This window comes from Bos mutus, chromosome 1, assembly GCF_027580195.1.
Source record: "Bos mutus isolate GX-2022 chromosome 1, NWIPB_WYAK_1.1, whole genome shotgun sequence".
In the NCBI taxonomy this organism is placed as follows: Eukaryota; Metazoa; Chordata; class Mammalia; order Artiodactyla; family Bovidae; genus Bos; species Bos mutus.
This window is the reverse complement of record NC_091617.1, coordinates 132979808-133002820: the sequence shown is the minus strand read 5'-3', so window position 1 is coordinate 133002820 and position 23013 is coordinate 132979808. Positions and strand designations below refer to the sequence as shown.

The 23013-nt window shown below is 44.7% G+C and overlaps 1 protein-coding gene and 1 non-coding gene across 2 annotated transcripts in view; both read left to right on the top strand.

The window, feature by feature from the left end:
- The window catches only part of EPHB1 (EPH receptor B1), a 462138-nt gene that overhangs the window by 382588 nt on the left and 56537 nt on the right, over positions 1-23013 (top strand). The window contains exon 11 of the mRNA XM_070385976.1: positions 11877-12124. Coding sequence (XP_070242077.1) covers positions 11877-12124 — 248 coding nt within the window. The remainder of the gene's footprint in view (positions 1-11876; positions 12125-23013) is intronic.
- On the top strand, positions 20956-21027 carry TRNAW-CCA (transfer RNA tryptophan (anticodon CCA)). The gene has a single exon. It is a non-coding gene; the product is annotated as a tRNA-Trp (tRNA).

Genomic DNA, 23013 nt, shown 5'->3' with positions numbered 1-23013 from the left:
TTGGGGCCAATAGAGAGCAGCGTCCAGCTCCTTGTTCTGGGAGTGAGTGGGGGGATCAGGAGGACTTTGCAAAGAAGGTCACCTTTGGCCTGAGCTTTTAAGGTTGAAAACTAGTAGGAAAAGTAAGTTTGGAGGAAACGCATGAGGGAATGAGACAGAAGAGGAAAATTAAATAACTTAAGGAGGGAAATGACCATGGCCTGGCCCCAGTGGTGTGCTGAGCCAGTTTGTGCTACTTTGTGGTAGCCAATTGTGTGCATCATTTTGCAGCCCTGTGTTTGGTGACATCTTGGTGGTCTGACATCAGCCATGGGAGGAATATTTACACCATGATAATTGGCAAATGCTACAAATCAAAGGTTTTGTTTCTTCACTTCCTGGAGAGCTGATAGTTTAGCACACCCCGGGCCTTCCAGAATGTGCAAGATAATTTCAAAGAGGTTGCAGAGGAACTGGCCCATTTCTGCTGCATATAGATCCAGAGAAGAGGGCTGTGTTTGTTGCAGGAGGGATTAGATAGAGAATTCAAAAAGATCCGCATTCATTAAACATTGATTCCATGCCTGAAACTGTGGTGGATGCTGAAAAGCACACTCGGTGCCTCATAATCCCGGCTGATGTGTTAACACAAAGTCCTGCTCTGCAGGAGGAGGGGATGGGACTGAGAGGTAAGACGGGGGTCAGAGAACACGCAGCCCTGGAGGCAGGAGGAGGAGAGGCTTGATGGCCAAAGGAAGAATGCAGGAAAGAGGCACCTGGGGGCCCCCTAAGAACTTTGGGTTGCTGGATGGGCTGATGCTCTGTGTGGCACATTCTGAGAACAAGGCTGAGAGAAGGCTCCTACAGAGGGGATCCCTGAGGGTAGGTGACTTAATCAAGCATTAAGTCTGGAATCTAGCGATCAGGAGGTTGGGTATGGATTTTATCCTATATAAACCGCGAGTGAGTAGTCTCGGAGCAGGGTAGGCAGTAGAAATGAAGTGGGAGAAGAACCTGATGAACCTGTGTTGATTGAACTTGAAAGGGTGATGGGAAAGGTTTGTAAGAATTCAGAGGCATGTAGACCAGTTATAGGGCTGGGAAACATGGAGGAGGTTTGAGGTGGTCAATGCTGGAATCAAGTGTGGTAAGGAAGGCTGCCTTGCAGCAAGTAAACCAACCTAAACCAGAAAGTACCCTGACACGGTGAATGGAGGGGCCAGTGGCCTTGATGGCTGGAGCTGATGTGGAGACATGGCATGGAGGTTGTGGCCAGAAGTGATGGCCATCAGGTTAAACACCTTAAAGGGAAAAGGGGGCTGCCTGGCCACCAGGGTGTGGGGACTGGTGGTTGTGCTTGCCAGTAAAGGCCAATGGAATACAATCTATAAACTTTGGGGTTGAAGAATTGCACCAACCTCCAAAGATTCTTCTACCATAGTTGAGGATAATGAACAAAGGAATCAAAATAACTGTGAGCCAGATGTGACACCAACCAAGAGGACTGAATTACACTTGACCCTGGAACAACACAGGGGTTAGGGGCACAGACCTTTCTTTATGGTTGAAAATTGATGTGTATAACTTGACAGCCAGCCCTCTGTATCCATGAGTCCACATCCCTGGACTCAACCAACCATGGATTGTGTAGTACTATATAGTACCTACTTATTGAAAGAAGTCTCCGTGCCAGCGAACCTGTGCAATTCAAACTCTTGATGTTTATCAAGAGTCAACTATATAATTAGTTCATTTATCATTATGTAATGTTTGCTTTGTTGTTGTTTAGCCATTCATTTGTCTCCAGCGCTTTTGTGACCCTGTGGATTATAGTCTCCCAGGTTCCTCTGTCCATGGGATTTCCCAGGCAAGAATACTAGAGTGGGTTGCCATTTCGTTCTCCAGGAGATCTTCCCAACTCAGGGGTCCAACCTGTGTCTCCTGCATTGGCAGGAGGATTCTTTACCATTGAACCACCAGGGAAGTCCCAATATTTGTTTACTGCCCCTCTTTTATCACCATGCTCAAAGTTCCATGGGAGTGATGAAACTTGAGCGCCTCTGTTAGTCCCGTGCCTGGCCTGCTGTGGCACTAAGGTGCTCAGTTAAAAGTGTCCTTGGAGTAAAATCATAATAGGGATAAACTTTGAAGAACTGGGTATAGTTTGGGAGTATGCAGAGAAACCAGAAAGAGGTCACATGAGATTGTGAGTCATTCGGTGCTCTGAAAGGAGCCTAGTGGAATGAGGAAGACTGATCCTTCCTCTTTTCCTTGCAGTGATGGGAATTTTTGAAGTCCTTTTAGAGAGGGCATCTGCTATCTTTGGAGAGTGTCAACTCTTTGAAACCATGAATCTGACTCATAGGAATCACTCACAGGTCAGCTTCAATTGACCTGTGGAGTTCTGATCCACTGCTTGATTCTGATCAGTTTGAGCTGTAGACATGCCCAGAACATAAACTAAGGCTTCCATGTATACTTGGGCCCTAAAGCATGAGTGGTGTTCCTGGGTTGTACAGTGTGCAGCCTGCATAACTGTATGTAGCAGCCCTGAGCACAACAATGAAAATACAGGTAAAGGTGTCACCAGAAGGGATCATCGAAGGGGAGACATGCCCATTGTATTTTAATTAATAACTGCCCCCCCCACTTACTCCAGCAGATGCTGACCCAGCATTTCCACAGATGGCTTAGGTGAGAGGGCTGGATAAGGAGAGTTGGGGAGAGGGAGTCTGTGGTGTATACGGATAGGATGGGGCCAGCAAAGAAGACCCATCTCTTCTCTTTGAGGAATAGAATGGTTTCTTGGTGATGATTAGGTAGAAAATACCAATACTGGATAGGAGTCACAGCAGGAAGGGTTTCCAGATTACAGTTCAGTCGCTCAGTCCTGTCTGACTCTTTGTGACCCCATGGACTGCAGGACGCCAGGCTTCCCTGTCCATCAACAACTCCCAGAGCTTACTCAAACTCATATCCATTGAATCAGTGATGCCATCCAACCATCTCATCTTCTGTCATCCCCTTCTCCTCCTGCCTTCAGTCTTTGCCAGCATCAGGGCCTTTTCCAATGAGTCAGTCCTTCCAATCAGGTGGCCAAAGCTTCAGCTTCAGCATCAATCCTTCTAATGAATATTCAGAACTGATTTCCTATAGGATTGACGGGTTGGATTCCCTTGCAGTCCAAGGGACTCTTAAGAGTCTTCTCCAACACTACAGTTCAATCTTCAGTGCTCAGCTTTCTTTATACTCCAACTCTCACATCCATACATGACTACTGGAAAAACCATAGCTTTGACTATAGGGTTTCTAGAGGAGCAAAATAAATAGATGTTGTCAGTAATTATAATTAATATAGTTGGCATGCACTGAACACTCACCATGTGCATGTTTCATTCAGCCCTCATGATGACCCTGTTAGCCCTGTGAGTTAGTGTGTGTGTGTGTGTGTGTGTGTGTGCGTGCGTGCGTGCATGCGCACATGCACACAAACACTCATGCATTTGCATATGCATTTGTAAACTGGTGAGGATGGTGGCTCATTCGTTAAAGAATCTGCCTACAATGCAGGAGACCCAGGTTTGATCCTTGGGTTGGGAAGATCCCCTGGAGAAGGGAATGGCTACCCATGCCAATATTATTGCCTGAAGAATTCCATGGACAGAGGATCCTGGCGGGCTACAGTCCATGGGATTGCAGAGTCGGACACAACTTGAGCAACTAACACTTTCACTTCTATTTTCAAGGATATCAATATTCAGTGAACAATTTGTCAAAGGCCATGTTACTGGTTGAGTTAACAGTAGGGCAAAAATTGAAACCCAGATACGATTGACCTTAATCCAGTGAATGTAACTCCCACACTACCTTCCACTTCTGTCACTGTCCTGGAAAACAGCAGCTAAGTATACAGAGACATTGCTTCTGATGTCAAACTCTTATCTAGCAGTTTGGAATACCCAAGCCACTTTACTGGGAATGGCAGTACTGTCCTAGAATTCAGTGTGCCCATATGGTGATGCCACAAAGATGCCCCTCATTCCCTGGGAAGAGCATGTTCTTCCTAGAATACCTTCGTCCCGTTCTCTGGTCCTCCTATTTTAATATAATCAGTTATTGACTTAAGAAGGCTAACAATGAGCGCCACAATATTTAGCATTTTTAGTTGTATGTGCTTGCTTATGTTAAGTACTTCCCTGGTGATTCAGATGATAAATGGTCTGCCTGCAATGCAGGAGACCTGGGTTCAATCTAAAATTAATGATATCTAGGTATATGGTTGTCTAAATGACTATAAGAAGCTATGAGAAAAGAGAAAACTAGATTTACTCTCACCATTTAGGTATTAAGTATTGTGGGCATCATGGCTACTAATTAGAGTCATCTAATTTGCCAACTCCAGTAGCCTAGTAATGGGTACCTGGGGAACTCTGCTGAGAAGGAGAAGTGGGATTGTGATCAATTAGTAATGTCTGTCCTGAGTATAGCATCAGGAGGTGGTGGAATGCCTGCCATGCTTTTACTATCCCTAGTTTAGCCGTAACCTATCTTACACAGGCTAGTGTCATAAAACTTGCTATAAATCGTATTTTTAAACCTAGTTTAAATGAATTCTTTAAAACTTTCTTTTCTGGTGGAAGCTTGAATTAGTTACATGAAGCCCTGCTTCCCTTTTTCCCTCCCTGAGGCAGTTTGTAACTTCAAAATGCTAAAGAAAAGAGTGCAATTGTGTGTGGATCCTAGCAGCACATAGCCAACAGCTAGTGCTTGAAATACCTGCTGGCAGGTTGGATGTTTCATTTCCAAAAATTGAAAATTCTTTCCTTCTGATTTTATGTATAATAGTTGAGGCAGTTAATGCTGCTAAACCATTTTTTTTCTCTCTTACTCATTTTGTCAAGGAAGATAGGGAAGAGAACCTGGCAAGGAGCTGAAATTTGTAGGGAATCATTTCAGCAGCTGTCTGGGAGGGCAGTGACAGGAACTAGCAAAATGACCCTCAGCAGACAGCTTTGAGGGCTGCAGTTCTCAAACTAGAGCCAGGCGTCAGAATCAGCTGGAGGCAAGTTAACACCCAAGTCACTGGGCCCTGCCTACTGAGCTTCTGATCTAGGTGGGTAGAGGTTGGGCTCCAAAGCTGCTTTTTCTAATAGGTTTCCAGGTGATGCTGGTGCTGGTGGGCAGGAACCACATTTTGAGAACCACTGCTAAGAGCCACTGGCACTAAACTGGCCTGAAGCTGAAGTTGGGTCCTATCCAAGAGGAGATTTGGTTCTAGGAGAGGATCCAAGGTCAGCTGCAAAGGCCTGTGCCCATCACAGTTCAGCCAGACCAAAATTCGGTTGGCTGCCGTTACTGTCAGTCAAGGAGCTGCATAGAAAGAGCTAACCATAACCACTACTCAGTCATTTCCTATAAGTATCTATTTTAAATATAATTCTGTGAACTTCCCTGGCAATCCAGTAACTAGGACTCAGCACTTTTATTGCCATGACCCAGGTTCAATCCCTGATTGGGGAACTAAGATCCCCCAAGCCACACAGAATGGCCAAAATTAAAATTATATGTATATCTATGTGTGTGAATATGCATAGGCTTCCCTGGTGGCTCAGTGGTAAAGAATCCGCTTGCCAACGCAGGAGACGTGGTTTCTATCTCTGGGTCCAGAAGACCCCCTGGAGAAGGAAATGGTAACCCACTCCAGTGTTCTTGCCTGGGAAATCCCATGGACAGAGGAGCCTGGTGGGCTACAGTCCATGGGGCCGCAAAGAGTCTGACATGACTTAGCAGCTAAACAATAATGTGTGTGTGTGTGTGTGTGTGTGTTTATGTATAGTGTGTGTGTGTGTGTGTGTATATATATATATATATATATGTATGTATGTATGTATAATGCTAATACTGAATTTGTTGAAAATAGATTTTAGGGGTTAATAATTTTTCCTAAAAATATGGAAGACGGATGGCTATGATCTGGAGCTCGTGTGAAAGGAAGCTTTTTAGAGTTCTTGTGATGTGTCTGTGTGCTCAGTCGTGTTTAGAATTCAGATCATGGCAAATCAAAGCACCACAAGCCTCAAGTTCTGGCCCTAATGGCAGGAAAGGTGTCCAAGAATAGTTCCCTGAACATAGTACATGAACCTGAGGTCAAAGACCACAGGTGAGAGCAGTCAGATTGTAAGTGACGGATGGCCTTTAATTTCTGTTTATTACTAAGAATGGTGCATCAACTCCAGTTCCCCACGAGCCTGTGGGGGTGCTAGAAGGGCCAGAACCCACAGACTTTAGTGCTCAGGGCTTACCTGGAGACACTGTCTGTGCCCAGATACCTGGCAGGGGGACTTCTCACCACCCTTGGCAAGATGCCCTACTTGTCTTGGCTGCAGAAACCCTTCTCTCTTCCATTCTCCACTCCCCACCCCGGGTTTGTCTTTTTAAAATCACCACCCAGCTGTATCTTCAATAGTCTGGAGTTTGCAATATACTTTCTCATAGACCCCACACCTGGGAAGGCCCCACAGTTAATCAGTTCTTTTTGTCCAACAGAGCTGAGAAATCTGAGGCTGAACAAGGGAAGCACCCTGCCTGAAGTCTGGGGGTGGTGCCAGGATGAGGGGGTGGGGAGGTGGTGTAGACTCAAGTTTTTTTCTCCAGAGTTTCTCCTTTTGGCCAGAGTTTGCCCCAGCTGCTCTGGGGGCCACTTAATTACATGGTGGAGGACAGCGTCTGAGTGAGAACTGTGGATGAAGTGACTTCCTTTGCAGTTGGTGGTTTGAAAACCTCTGGGCTTGGAGAATATGAAGTCATTCCTTTGTCAGACACCAGAAAGGAGCTATTTTTACAGAATCACAATCCTTTAAGTCACTGCTTTCCAGTGATTATGGAGCAGATTTTCCAAGAGCGTACAACACTGCTATGTGGTAACCATACAGAACCCATCTCTCCCTATCCAGGAGAGCACTTTTTTAAAAACACTTTTTTTTTTTTTTTTTTTTTAGAGCAGTTTTAGGTTCACAGAAAAATAGAGTGGAAGGTACAGCAATGTCTCATATAACTCCTGCCCCCACGCATACACAGTCTCTCCCATTGTCAACACCCCCAGGCAGAGTGCTCCACTTGTCACAGATGAGAAACCCACACTGATCCATCATTATCACCAAGGTCCTTAGTGCAGGTTCACTCTGGATGCTATGGGTTTAGACAGATTTATAATGATAGCCACCACCACCCATTTAATTTCTTACAGAGGAACTTCACTGCCTGAAAAATCCTCTCACATTTTTACTTTATAATTTCAAAAAACTATATGAAGAGACCCCCTATAGAGGATATAATTTAGAGCTAAAGTGTTAGGAGCACTACACCTGAAGACCAGTCAGCCACAAAGGTTAAACAATGACATGACATTTGTCGATTAGGAAAGGAATGTGCGTGGCCCACACTGTTCTATGTAGATGGGACTTCGCGATGTCACACTTTCATCCACGTCTTCCTTCTTTCTCTTCTTCTTTCTCCCCGGTCACAGCTACAAAGCCCACTCTGTGTGTCAGGCCCTGTGCAGTGAGAGGCAGCTTATATGCAAGCACTGCTTTCAAAAGAATTCAAAGGTGTAGGGATGAATTCCAGGTGCTCCAGGGCCTTTGACAATTCCCTGATCTGTTTGAATATGCTTGGGTGGTTTTGACCCATGGCTCTCAACTTTGGCTGCTCCTCAGACCCACCTGGGCAGCCAGGCCTGACTTCGTGGACCTGTGACCTGTGCACGGGCCCCCATGCTCAACAGGGCTCATGCTCAGTTTAATGCTCTGCCACCACAGTCTTAAAATTCTTAATAAATTTTGAACAGTGAGTCCCACATTTTCATTTTGCACCAAGCCCCGCAAATTATGTAGCTGATCCTGTGGGCTGCTTTTAAATATGTCCATGCCCAGGCTGCCCCCAGACCAACTAGTCAGAATTCCTGCAGGTGGGATCCAGGCCCCTGTGCTTTGTAAGCTCTCTGGGGGAGTTGCTGTGGGAAGCCATCCTTGAGAACGGCTTGTATAAAACAGAAGTCCTCAACTATGGGGTTTCTGTGTATGTTGTGGGGAACAATAAATTCACCCAGGGTGCTTATACAAACTCCCAGACTGATGTGTAGAAATGGATAAATATTCTGATTCCTAAATATTCTAATCTTGCCTAACAAGCCAGGCAAGCGCTTTCCGTAAGTATGCCGTTTGTCTGCAAGATAGTCCCACCGTGTTTGCTGTTCCCTTGTTACTGCGTCATTGTGGCAGTAACTGCATTTGAATGCTTAGGACCTGCATGGTTGGGGCACAGTGGTCCCTGCATGGGACTTCCCCCAGCTCTCTTCCCGGTGGCACTGCTAACTGAATACACCTTCTGAGAGGTGATGTGACAGGAAAAGGTATGAACTATGCACAGCATCCCTAACTGCCTCACAGCTGTGGGGTCTAAGGCGAGTTTTCTTTGTGCCTCAGTTTCTTTATTAGAAAAATGGGCATAATAATACCCAACTCATAAACAGGTTTTGAGAATTAATGAGATAAGACACGCAAAAAGCCCAGCACTGTGCCTGGCATATAGGCGGTCAAAATATATCAGTGTGCTATCTCCCTCAAGAAGAAATATTAGCATGTTTTCCCCTCACTCTGAACTGTGTCTTTTTACTAAAAGAAAATAGAAGTCATTAGTACAATAATAGGAAAGAAATACTGATATTCTTCAGTTAGTATACTTATTAAATATGCGTATATATTCATTCAGTTCATAGCTATTGAATACCTACTAGGTCAAGGTGTCAGAGAATTGATTGCATATATATCTGTGCACAGGCACCCATGTATATACATACAAACCTTGTCTCCTAAGTCAGGAGACTTTACCACTAGCAGGCTTTACCACTAGTGCTACCTCGGAAGCCCTTGATCAAAGTGGAAAGTGTAAAAAAATTAGAATAAGCATGAGGAGGAGGAGAAGAAAGAGAAAGTACAACTAAATAAAACCCGGTGAACAGGAAGGGAGTTCTCATGCCCTTGGACAATCTCTGAATCCAACAAGAAAAAGGTTACCTTTTCTTTTCTGGTAAAAACTCAGCTAAAGAAAAACCACAGAGTTTTAATTCCAAGAGCCCTCACACCTCACTGTTGACCTTGATACAAAAGACAGTCTCTCCGCTTCTGCTGGGGAATTGCACATGACTTCACTTACGGCTCAGCTGGTAAAGAATCTGTGCATGCAATGCAGGAGACCTGGGTTCAATCCCTGGCTCAGGAAGATCCCCTGCAGAAGGGAAAGGCTACCCTCTCCAGTATTCTAGCCTGGAGAATTCCATGGACTGTATAGTCCATGGGGTTGCAAAGAGTTGGACACGACTGAGCAACTTTCACATTCACATATATAGAGACACAGCCATATATACAATATATGCAAACATGCATAGAGACACACATGTATATGCACACATAGACACATATATGTATACATACATATGCATGCACACATATACACACACAAATAGGCACATATGCAAGCACACACATATGTGTGTGTAGAAGCGGAGAGACTTCTTTTGTATCAAGGTCAACAGTGAGGTGTGAGGGCTCCTGGAATGAAAACTCTGTGGTTTTTCTTTAGCTGAGTTTTTACCAGAAAAGAAGAGGTAACCTTTTTCTTGTTGGATTCAGAGATTGTCCAAGGGCAAGAGAACTCCCCTCCTGTTCACTGGGTTTTATTTAGTTGTACTTTCTCTTTCTTCTTCTCCTCCTCATGCTTATTCTAATTTTTTTACACTTTCCACTTTGATCAAGCACACACATATATGACAGGTAGTTATTATTCAATACTTTTCTTTAAATTTTACTCAAACTGAAAAATCAATGCTTATTGTAACAATTTAAACAGCAGAAAAGCAACTAATTCAAGTTTACTAATCCATACTCCCCCATTCCTATTCCCACCATTCCAGTGTAACCAAATTTTAAACAATTTGAAATTGAAAATAAATTTGCTATGAATTTTTTCCATAATGTTTTTTGGCATACACACAGAGATATCAACCTGGGCTTATTCTACAGGCCACATTCTTAACTTTCTCTTCTTTTCTGTCTCACTTAGCAATATAATGCAGACATCTTTTGAAGTCAGTATATCTCATTCATCTATTAGTCTTCAGTAGCTCCTAGCATTCTGCAGTGTGGCGGTTCTCTTTCTAACCATTCCCCTGGTTATGGTCATATGGTGTTTGACATTAAAGGAGATGCTGCAGTAAACAGTGTTTTATAAAAATGTTAATACTGGCACTTCTACTTATTTTGGATAGGACAGAGATAGAGCCTCCAGCAGTTTATAACCCAAGGATGAGCAAAGCCAAACAAACAATAATAAATGTGATACCCCAACTTCTATTGCACGCCTACCACATACCAGGCAATGCAGTGGGCTCAGGGTGCGGACGTGAATGGGACTTGGTCTGACCTCAAGCAGTATGATCATGTATCAAAACCAGCATTACACATGCTATCTATCTTAAGTTCATTGGAATCTTCCTAATGGTGCTTCAGACAACCTCTACTCCAGCCTTAGAGTCTCAAAAAGTCCCATTGACTCTGGAGAAGCTTTACATCCAAAGCCCTTTCGTGCAGCTTCCTTCCAATCCGTGCAGCAGAAAATACAAAAAAAGTCCCATCTAAATCACAGATGTTAACATGCTTTCGTAATACGGCCAGTAATTTATCTGATTGCTCACAGTTTGCTCCATCATCGTCTTCCAGAAGCTGAAAGTGACAAAGAAATTTCTCCTGGCAGAAAGACATGTTTCTCCTATCAGGCCTTTGACACCCATCTTTGTGATGCACTTACAAGTAGATTCTAAACTGCTTCACATGACAGCACCGAAGTTACAAAACCAAGTTAAATCATAACTTTTGAAAGCACGTGAACAAGATTCAACAGATTTTTTAAGCAGCTGTGAAATAGCATCACCAGAATTGTTTTTACTCCTGGTGATTTTACTACACAAATGTTTAAATGCTGCATAACCCATGGAGGTGTGCTGCTCGTGTCTACTTGAAAAAGCCACTTTCTGTTCAGCTGCCAGGAGTGCAGGTAGCTGCCAGCTTCCCACCGCAGTGCCTTCAGGATCTACCTTAACTTTCCCGCAGGGCCCAACTCTTTCTGGCAAAACCCCAGCCAGTGACAGAGCCAGTGGGATGCTAGGGTAGGGTCTCTTTGGGATGGGCACTCTTTATTCTGGAGCTCTTCATTGGGTTGGATGAGACTGTCAGGTCTGCATTGCAGTTTGGGCCTCTCCTGCATTGTAATCTGGGGCTTGAGCAATCCTGCTTCCTCTCCCCTTTATCCTGCACAGAGTCTGTTAACTTCCCTTCCTAACTCCTCAGTGTCTGCTTCTTAGGGACCCAATAGACATAAACACTTTCAGGGCAATGTAGGAACATAAACACTACACATCTCATTCAGAGGACTGGAGGACCTGAACATGTCCCTAGCCCCTGGACATTCTTATACGAGGCTCTGCTAAAAATGAATTATGTTTCTGCCACAGTGAAACTGACCATTTCATCTCAATTGTTCAGCTGGGATACAAATGAAAATCTAAACGTGAGGAAAAATAAACCCATATAGAGTCTGTAATTTCACTTCAGTTACCCAAGCTGTCTAAAATCCAAGGTAAAGAATGTTTTTGGGTATTTCTTCTGTGTTTGCCATGAACTGCTAAGAGCCAAGCCGTCACAGTTATAATGAGAGGTCACTCTTTTCTTTTTGCCACTTTAATCACTGTTCCATTTGGAGCGCCATTGTTCCTGGTAAGCTGCCTCCCCTCATGGCAGCACAGGATGAGGAGAAAGCGGGTTATAATTGCATTCTTTTTGCAGGAGAGTTTGGAGAGGTGTACAAGGGGCGTTTGAAACTTCCAGGCAAGAGGGAAATCTATGTGGCCATTAAGACGCTGAAGGCTGGGTACTCAGAGAAGCAGCGACGGGACTTTCTGAGTGAGGCGAGCATCATGGGGCAGTTTGACCATCCCAACATCATTCGCCTGGAGGGTGTGGTCACCAAGAGCCGGCCGGTCATGATCATCACGGAGTTCATGGAGAATGGCGCTTTGGATTCTTTTCTCAGGGTAAGAACTGCTCAGCTTACCTTTACCCTTCAGAGTAAAAACACAGATGATGCTGGTGCTGGTGGGAGCTGGGGGACCGTGGTGGGCTGGGAAGAAGCGTCCATGTGAGGACCACCTGCCACTTAGGAATCCCTGATGAAATATAAATAGGCATTGGAGGTGTTAGCAAGGCTAACAGATTTGTTTCTAAAAAGAAAGAACAAAGCAGAGCATGTGGACCCCTCCATAGAAGGATGGCACAGAGCCAGGCCTCGATGAGTAAGAATGAACAGAGGACAGAGGATGGCCATCGGCATCCGTATGAATCATGGAGATTGAAGAGACTCCCAGCTGCTATGCTGTCCTGCGTGATTCATGCAGACATCGGTGGCCATCTCTGCCTTTTCCCCAGCACAGCCGCCCTTCCATTCAGCTCTCTTCATTTGCAGTTCAGAAATAAAACACCTTGCCCTTATCTGATGCCTGGGCCACCTGGCCTCTGAGGAGGTGCCTCTGGGCAGGACATGGGAACAGTGCGTCACAAGTGTCCACAAGTCTTTTCTGGGGTTGATGGAGAGCTGTGGCTCCCACCCAGCCTGGAGCAGGGATGGGGGCCCCAAAGGCCTATGGCCGAGAGATCTATAAAGGACCATTGTCAGAATGCCCAAATGCAGCCACAATAGAGGCACTTTCATTTCTATGGGGCATCTAAGAGCTACTCAGAGAGGGCGTGTATGAGTGTGGCCATAGTGCTTATGTCTGGGGGATAGAAGCTGTCTAACCACAGGCCATGGAGCAAGGCCTGCCTCAGACCAAAGGCTTAGCTGGGGAGCCTGGGAGCAAGAGGGCACAGGGGCAAGGCCTCTGAGCAAGGGCTTCAGGGTAATGCCAAGTAGCTGGCTATGCATGTCACCAAAGCTACCAAACAGTAGCCATGGCTGCAGATCAAAGGACTATTCATTGGAACATTCACCAGGAGTCAGTCACTGAAGCATTCACCAGGTGACTGCTCTGACCGTGCCCTGTGCTGGGAACTGGGCCTATACCGATGAGAGAGAGATTACTTTAATGCCATGGAACAAATCACCCCAAACTTCAGTGACTTAGCACAATAGCAATTTAGTTTGCTCATAAGTCTGTAATTTGGGTAGGCAGCTCTCTATTCCATGTGTTGTCAGCAGGGGCAGCTCAAGGGCTAAGATCTGGAATCGCCCAAAGACTCATTTACTCATCTGTCTCATAGTTGATGCTGGGTATCAGCTGGCATCTCTCTACCTGGCCATCTCTGGCTTCCTCACAGCTAGCTGGATCCTCAGAACAAGCATCCTGAGCACAGAAGGTAGAAGCTGTATCAGTTCTGTAACCTAGCCTGAACAGTCACATAGCATCCTTCAACCATGGTGATGAGCCCACCCAGATTCATGGAGAGGAAGCACTCCCCACATTTAACCTGATGTCTTCTTACACATAAGGGATGAGAAGTCCTGCCATGTCCATCATAGAGAATACAACCTGAAGAGATGCCCCTGCCCCCCAGAACCTTCATGCTGGAAGCTTCCAGTAATCATCTGTCTGGATTGTACTTTTTGTTTCTATGCATGAAGCACAGAGGTGTCACATATGTGATGATGGGCTTCTCTGGTGGCTCAGATGGTAAAGAATCTGCCTGCAATGCAGGAGACCTGGGTTCCATTCCTGGGCTGGGAAGATCCCCTGGAGAAGGAAATGGCAACCCACTCCAGTATTCTTGCCTGGAGAATCCCATGGACGGAGGAGCCTGGCAGGCTCCAATCCCTCGGGTGACTTTTTGTTTCCACGCATGAAGGACAGAGGTATCACATATAGTAGAACTGAAACCTTTTTGAGAAAGCCAGGGATGGCGTCAAAGAGGAGATAGAACTTCTCTAATGTTGAAGAAGGAGGAATTTGCCAGACAGCAGATAGGCTGACAGAACAGTAGAGCTGCGTATTCAGAGGCTGAAGTCAGGGTGGCCTGTTCGGTAATCTGTCAGCAGTTGCATGGTGGCTCTGAAGCCCGGAAGTAGAGTTTAGGGGCTTTCCTGTGGACAGGAAGCTGAGGACTTGTCTAGAAGCTGCACTTGTACATACTGAAGCTTCCTTTGCAGGGGGAGCACACGCTTTATGCTCGTCTGGGTCGATAGGCAGTAGTGGCTTTTGTTTGGCAGGGTGGGGGTGATGGGGCCTATGTACTTTGCATGGTACAGTCTCCTTGAGGGTGTGGGATATACTTTGTATGACCCCAGCACCTAGCACAGTGAGCACCGAGTAGAGGGTAGTGGAATGAAAGACCATTTCTAGAGCAAAAGCAGTTGGGTGTGGCATGATTGATGGAGCATCCTGAGTGTACACGGATCTCTTGCCCTTGTCACCAGACCTCTTGTGTCACAGTGGGGCATGGACCATGCTCCCCTGGGGGCATTCCTTCATGATCAGATTGCTCATGCAGACAGTCAAATAAACATGAATAGGTGGTAATGTTAGAAGAAGAAGTATCTTTCTGGAACCAGCCTCCAGACCCATTCAGGAGTCATTTATTTCCTACAAGTCACCTGTCGGTGCTTCTCAGAGACTCTCAACACAACCTGGGAACTGAGATCAGATTCTCTCCCGGGAACATGCAGGGGAGCAAAGTGATTCATTCTCAGGAGCCTGCAAAAAATCAGAACTCTGTGCTGCTCTGCACACGCCTGTTTCCATTTGCGGGGCACAGGACATGGGGGCAAGTTGGATGCCAGTTATTTTTCATGATGATGCAGCCTAGGCAGTGAGAGAAAAGCTCAAGATGAGAGAGGAGCACAGGGAAATGGAGGGGAAAGATGGCAGAAAGGGAGCGGCCAGAGCAGGCAGTGCCAGGAGGGGAGGGAAATGAAGCGTGTCTGACTCCCCGCGCAGTGTAGAGGCAGGTAATCTATAAATCTAATTTCAGCCTTACTACCAGACCCTGGAGCATAGCAGCATTAATTGATGTATCTGCTGCTTGATAAAATTGAAAAGTGGGTCATCAGTTCAGTTCTGCAGGGTCCATCTTCTGGGAGGTAGTATAATTTTAGGATCGCCATTCAGAGAAGAAAAGGGTCCGACTTCAATTTGTGCACCTGTTCTCTCCTCCTCCAACCCCACAAAGGAGCCCCTTCACACCAGACATAGTAGCTTTGGATTGTGGCCGTGCCTGCAGCTCTAACTCAGGGTCTCAGAGCCTTTGAGCATCAAGGGTCCATGACGACATCAGACACTGCTTCTCACAGTCCACTCAGCGCTCCTCTCTCATTGCAGGACTTAGAACCCTTCACATTATGGAGGGATTGGAAACATTGTTATTCTTTAACCATACATTCAGTGGGGTCACAATTATCCACATTTTTAAAAAATGTGCTATGGATTAGGTAGCATGCAAATCTATAATTAAATATTTCCTTCTTGGCTCTCAGACTCAGGGGATTCAATCTGGTAGCTCTTCCATCGTCTTAGGCACAAGAGCTGAAGCCCTCCTCAATGCCTTATGCCCTAGCCAAGAAGGTTGGCCTGCTCTGTAAGGCCTTCATGGCTAAAGCAAGGCTTTGTGGTTATTGCTGGTGCATTCACAGATGGCTGTAACTGGGAAACTCTTAAAAGTCACTGAGCAATGTCAGTTGGGGGCATTTATCATTCATGGGATGCTCATTCATAGGCTGGAGCTAGATGATAGCAAGCCAGTTGTCATGGAGAGAATCCCAGATTGCAAGTTCTGAGACCAAGGCCCTGCTTTAGGCTCTGCTATGAGTCATCACGTGGCCTTGAGCAAGTCTGTTAACTCAATTTCCCAATCTATAAACTAAAGGCATTGAGCTGGATGGTCTTGAAAGGGCTCTTTCAGGTAAAAAAAATCTATGATTCATTCTCTTCAAACAAATCAAATAAGGGTTTCATTTCCTGAAGTGGGTTTGTCAATGAAAGTTGAAATACCTAAATCCTTCCTGTCTAATAAAAGGGCCAGCAAGTGGCTTCAGTGAATTTGTAGAAAAGCAATTTCAGCAGAAAGCATTTTGTGAAGGGAAGAAAGTTTAAATCACTTCACCCAGCCTGTATTTTTTCTATAAACTGTTTTTACCATGTTCTCAGCATGGAACCAGATCCTTTCCCAGAGTTCTAAGAAATCTGGGCTTTTTTTTTTTTCTGTCTTGTTTATCTATGTATGTTGATGTTCATTATCTCTGGAAGTTCTTTTGTGGAAGTTTATATCAATGAACTGAATATAAAACAGCTGGACATGTAAGAAAAACTTAATGTTCATATCTATAAGTTTCACCAAGATTATGAACTCAACTGGTGTGACTGTCTTATCATAGTATGTGATTTCCCTGCAGATCTTAAAGAAAAAGTATTGCAGAGTTAGCATCAGTTCAGTTCAGTTGCTCAGTCATGTCTGATTCTTTGTGACCTCATGTACTACAGCACGACAGGCTTTCCTGTCCATCCCCAGCTCCCGGAGCTTGCTCAAACTCATGTCCATCGACTTGGTGATGCCATTCAACCATCTCATCCTCTGTTGTCCCCTCCTCCTCCTCCTTTCAATCTTTCCCAGCATCAGGGTCTTTTCCAATGAGTCAGTTCTTTGCATCAGGTGGCCAAAGTATTGGAGTTTCAGCTTCAGCATCAGCCCTTCCAATGAATATTCAGGACTGATTCCCTTTAGGTGGGAAAAGGCACTGAACAGGAATTAGAAAAGATTCAGATTAATGTAGCATATTTGTGGTTCATGGCTCTCCTTTCTATTTCTATGGCCATCACAGACATCATTCATCAATCATAGCTCTTCTTCCTACAAAGCTTATACACAGACTTTTCCACATAGGCAGTGATTCCCAATCGATCAAAGATGGAATGTCAGTGGAGAAGCAATTTGTTGTTTGGACTTAGATTTTTTTAATAAATGAATATCACACAGTAAGGCTGATCACTTAAACTTTCTGGACTTCTTTCATCTTCTTTATAAAAACAAAGTAAAATCGCCTGCCTTGCCTACTCCACAGGACCAGTGTTAAGGATGAAAACATATTCTATGAAGTATGACTTTCCATACAAAAACCAAGGAAGGGAAGAAGTCAGAGTTTATAGATTAATGATCCTAACTTCAGGCCTCTGTTATTAGGTCCTACTGCAGTTTGGGTAGTAGGATGTGAGGGTCGACAGTGGCCTGCTGCAGGGTCGGGGGCACTGAGTGCATACATGGGACCTTTTGAAGGAGGTCACCATTAACTTCATTACCTCCACCGTAGTTTGGCCTCAGGTCAAACAACATGGAGGGAACACAGCCCTGCCCATCAGAACAAGACCCAGTTTCCCCATCAGTAAGTCTCTCCCATCAGGAAGCTTCCATAAGCCTCTTGTCATTATCCATCAGAGGGCAGACAGAATGAAAACCACAGTCACAGAAAACTAACCAAACTGATCACATGGACCACAGCCTTGTCTAACTCAGTGAAGCTATGACCCATGCTGTGTGGGGCCACCCAAGATGGATGGGTCATGGTGGAGAATTCTGACAAAACGTGGTCCACTGGAAAAGGGAATGGCAAACCACTTCAGTATTCTTGCCTTGAGAACCCCATGAACAGCATGAAAAGGCTGATAGGACACTGAAAGATGAACTCCCCAGGTCGGTAGGTGCCCAATATGCTATGAGAGATCAGTGGAGAAATAACCAGAAAGAAGGAAGAGACGGAGCCAAATTGAAAACAACGCCCAGTTGTGGATGTGACTGGTGATGGAAGTAAAGTCCAATGCATTAAAGAACACTATTTCATAGGAACCTGGAATGTTAGGTCCATGAATCAAGGCAAATTGGAAGTGCTCAAACAGGACATGGCAAGAGTGAATATTGACATTTTAGGAATCAGTGAACTAAAATAGACTGGATTGGGTGAAATTTAACTAATATGACCATTATATCTACTACTGTGGGCAAAAATCCCTTAGAAGAAACAGTAGCCATCATAGTCAACAAAAGAGTCCAAAATACAGTACTTGGATGCAATCTCAAAAACAACAGAATGATCTCTGTTTGTTTCCAAGGCAAACCATTCAATATCACACTAATCCAAGTCTATGCCCCAACGAGGAATGCTGAAGAAGTTGAAATTGAACGGTTGAAGACTTACAAGACCTTCTAGAACTAACACCCAAAGAAAAGGTTCTTTTCATTATAGAGGACTTGAATACAAAAGTAGGAAGTCAAGAGATACTTGGAGTAACAGGCAAATTTGCCTTTGGAGTACAAAATGAAGTAGGTCAAAGGCTAATAGAGTTTTGCCAAGAGAATGCACTCGTCATAGCAAACACCCTCTTCCAGCAACACAAGAGAAGACTACATATGGACATCACCAGATGGTCAATACGAAAATCAGATTGATTATATTCTTTGCAGCCAAAGATGGAGAAGCTCTATATAGCCAGCAAAAACAAGACTATGAGCTGACTGTGGCTCAGATCATGAACTCCTTATTGCCAAATTCAGACTTACATTGAAGAAAGTAAGGAAAACCACTAGATGACTCAGGTATAACCTAAATCATATCCCTAACAATTATACAGTAGAAGTGCCAAATAGATTCAAGGGATTCTGATAGAGTGCCTGGAGAACTATGGATGGAGGTTCATGACATTGTACAAGAGGCAGTGATCAAGATCATCCACAAGAAAAAGAAATGCAGGAAGGCAAAATGGTTGTCTGAGGAGGCCTTACAAATAGCTGAGAAAAGAAGACAAGCTAAAGGCAAAGGAGAAAAGGAAATATATATCTATTTGAATGCAGAATTCCAAAGAATAGCAAGGAGAGATACAAAAGCCTTTCTTAGCGATCAATGCAAAGAAATAAAGGAAAACAATCGAATGTAAAAGACTAGAGATCTCTTCAAGAAAAATAGAGATATCAAGGGAACATTTCATGCAAAGATGGGCTCAATAAAGGACAGAAATGGTATGGACCTAACAGAAGCAGAAGATATTAAGAGGTGGCAAGAATACACAGACAAACTATACAAAAAAGATCTTCATGACCCAGATAATCACGATGGTGTGATCACTGACCTAGAGCCAGACATCCCGGAATGTGAAGTCAAGTGGGCCATAGGAAGCATCACTACGAACAAAGCTAGTGGGGGTGATGGAAATTTGAGCTGTTTCAAATCCTAAAAGATGATGCTATGAAAGTGTTGTGCCCAATATGCCAGCAAATTTGGAAAACTCAGCAGTGGCCACAGGACTGGAAAAGGTCAGTTTTCATTCCAATCCTAAAGACAGGCAATGCCAAGGAATGTTCAAATTACCACACAATTGCAGTCATCTCACACACTAGCAAAGTAATGCTCAAAATTCTCCAAGCCAGGCTTCAACAGTACATGAACCATGAACTTCCAGATGTTCAAGATGCTGGATTTAGAAAAGGCAGAGGAACCAGACATTAAATTGCCAACATCTGTTGGATCATAGAAAAAGCGAGAGAGTTCCAGAAAAACATCTGCTTTATTGACTATGCCAAAGCCTTTGACTCTGTGGATCACAACAAACTGTGGAAAATTCTGAAAGAGATGGGAATACCAGACCACCTGACCTGCCTCCTGAGAAATCTGTATACAGGTCAGCAAGCAACAGGTAGAACTGGACATGGAACATCAGACTGATTCCAAATTGACCAAATACAGGTCAAGGCTGTATGTTGTCACCCTGCTTATTTAACTTATATGCAGAGTACATCATGAGAAACGCTGGGCTGGATGAAGCACAAGCTGGAATCAAGATCGCTGGGAAAAATATCAATAACCTTAGATATGCAGGTGACACCACCCTTATGGCAGAAAGCGAAGAAGAACTAAAGAGCCTCTTGATGAAAATGAAAGAGGAGGGTGAAAAAGTTGGCTTAAAACTCAACATTCAGAAAATGAAGATCATGGCATCTGGTCCCATCACTTCATGGGAAATAGATGGGGAAACAATGGAAACAGTGAAAGACTTTATTTTCTTGGGTTCCAAAATCCCTGCAGATGGTGTCTGCAGCCATGAAATTAAAAGATGCTTGCTCCTTTGAAGAAAAGTTATGATCAACCTAGACAGCATATTAAAAAGCAGAGACATTACTTTGTCAACAAAGGTCCATCTAGTCAAAGCCATGGTTTTTCCAGCAGTTGTGTATGGATGTGAGAGTTGAACTATAAAGAAAGCTAAGTGCTGAAGAATTGATGCTTTTGAACTGTGGTGTTGGAGAAGACCCTTAAGAGTCCCTTGGACTGCAAGGAGATCCAATCAGTTCATCCTAAAGGAAATCAGTCCTGAATATTCATTGGAAAGGCTGATGCTGAAGCTGAAACTTCAATATTTTGGCCACCTGATGTGAAAAACTGACTCATTGGAAAAGACCCTGATGCTGGGGATGATGGAAGGTGGGAAGAGAAGGGGACGACAGATGATGCAATGGTTGGATGGCATCACCAACTTGATGGACATGAGTTTGAGCAAGCTCCAGGAGTTGGTGATAGACAAGGAAGCCTGGCGTGCTGCAGTCCATGGGCTTGCAAAGAGTCAGACACGACTGAGCGACTGAACTGACTGACTGACTGACTGACAGTTTGGGTGGGTGTGCCAACCTGCTAAACTCTGAATTCTCAGCGAACTAGGATCTCTGAGGACAGTGATTCTAAGATATCTGCCCCACACACCAAAGAGGCCAGGAGGAACCTACAGTCTTGGCCTGAGGTGTCTTCCGTGTCTCTCGCCAGGCACGTGGGGTTCATGGGAGACCTGGTTAGTAAGACATTATGGCCTTACTGATAATGTCAGCAATAGTGGCTGCTATCACTTCCCTGGTGGCTCAGAGGTTAAAGCGTCTGCCTCCAATGCGGGAGACCCGGGTTCGATCCCTGGGTTGGGAAGATCCCCTGGAGAAGGAAATGGTAAGCCACTCCAGTATTCTTGCCTGGAGAACCCCATGGACGGAGAAACCTGGTAGGCTACAGTCCACGGGGTCGCAAAGAGTCGGACACGACTGAGCGACTTCACTATACACTATATCTTAGTATTCATGAGGCACTGAGCCAATCCCTCCATATGTATTATCTCATTTAACCTTGAATCTCAAATCTAAAGAAAAGAGATTCACTGTACTCTTACTTTACAGATGTGGTAATCACTGCTCTGGCGGTTAAATAACCTACCCAAGGGCATGCAGCCAGTGAGAGATGGAGCTCAGACCCACCATGATCTGTCTGGCTCCAAAGCCTGGACTTTTAACCATTTCTTGTCATTTGTTGACACCAGAATGTGTAAGATGACTGATCTAAATATTCCAATCAGAAAACGAAGCAGCTCAGTGAAGTCTTTAATGACTTAAAGTGGAAACACAGACACAAATCTGCAAATGCTTTCAATGCTGCTCTTGGCAGAACTGCTTCCAGCTGCCATCAGTGCCCTCCCCAACATCTGTCTGCAAGTGGGCTTCTGTAGGGAGACATTTATTTTTAACCACATTGTTGTCTCCACTTACAAAGGAGAAGTAACAAACTGAATTGAAAAAAATTGACCCTTGTGGCTTGTGGCTGAAATACATTTTCTAATATACGAAAGTTGCATGACAACTTTCTGGGGAGGCAGATCCCCAGAGACCCACTTAGAGAAATGATGGTGCTGGGGAAAGCTTCTTAAGGAGGTGTGGAGTGAAGTTCATTAGTAAAGAAGATTTGCATCACTCACAGCACATCCAGCTCTGGCAGATGGGCACCATGTGCTGAAAACCAATCAGTTTCCAAAAAGCAGCCCTGCATTTTCTTTTGGAGTTGGTTAGAAGCAAATATTGCGGGAAAGCATTCTGGGCAGATTGGGAGGTGGTTAAGGTTTGAGTGAGAAATTGAAACTTGGAGTGTGTCAGACTCAGTGTGTTTGCGGGGACCTCCTTCCGGTGGAGGAGGTGCACTCAGGAAGGAGTAGAGGGAGTGCCAGTTTGCTCCCCTCCTTCAGTTGACCGAGGGGCATAACCAATCTTGCATGAGGAACAGAGTCTTCAACAATTAGTGCCACCATTGTTAAACTTTTCAATTGTTGGATTTTTTCCTGAATAAAAAAATGTGTAACATTTTGATAACAGCTGTTTTATTTTTCCTTACTTATTTTTGTGTAGAAAATTACTTTTGCAGAACCACATGCCTAATGATGTGTCCCATACATGTTAGTGAGATAATGCATGTGAGTGCATTGTATGCCATCTCACAGACAGTAGATGCTCAATAAATGGGAGCTCCTCACATTGTTTATGCTTCCTGTATTTCACAGGAGGACCCTGGGGCAGAGGGAGAGGCTGCTTTGTCCAAGGTTTGTGTTCAGCAATAACTAGACTAACCCAGGGTATCTTGGCTCCTCCCACTTCTCCCTCAGTCAGAGCACCTCAGTGCCTGGACCATGCTGTACTTACATAACCCACAGCACTTTAGGGAGCAGCTGGGGCTGGACTGATTGGGAAAATGTGTTCTTGGCAGCACGGTCCAGGGTCCACTGATGTAACCAGTGTGGGTGGGCAATGTCCAAACACAGTGGCTTTGGGGAGGTGGAGCAAGGCACACATTCATTCACTGACAAGCTGTCTGTAACCATGGAGGAGGGAGGGCAGCCAGGTAAGAAACTTATGGGAAAGAAGAAACGCTTCAGGTTGGCAGGAGGTGGGACAGCAACAGCTCCCATTTACTGGGAAGGTCCACAAGCCAGACGTGGTGCATGCACTTCTTCTGACCAACCAGCCCTCTGAGGCACATGTGTTATCCCAGTGTCCAGGAAAACATCTTAACATTTAATTCTGGGGCCAGGAAGTAACGTACCAGTCATTCATCCAGCAAATGTTTGTTGAGCTGCATCTGTCTACTCAAACGTCG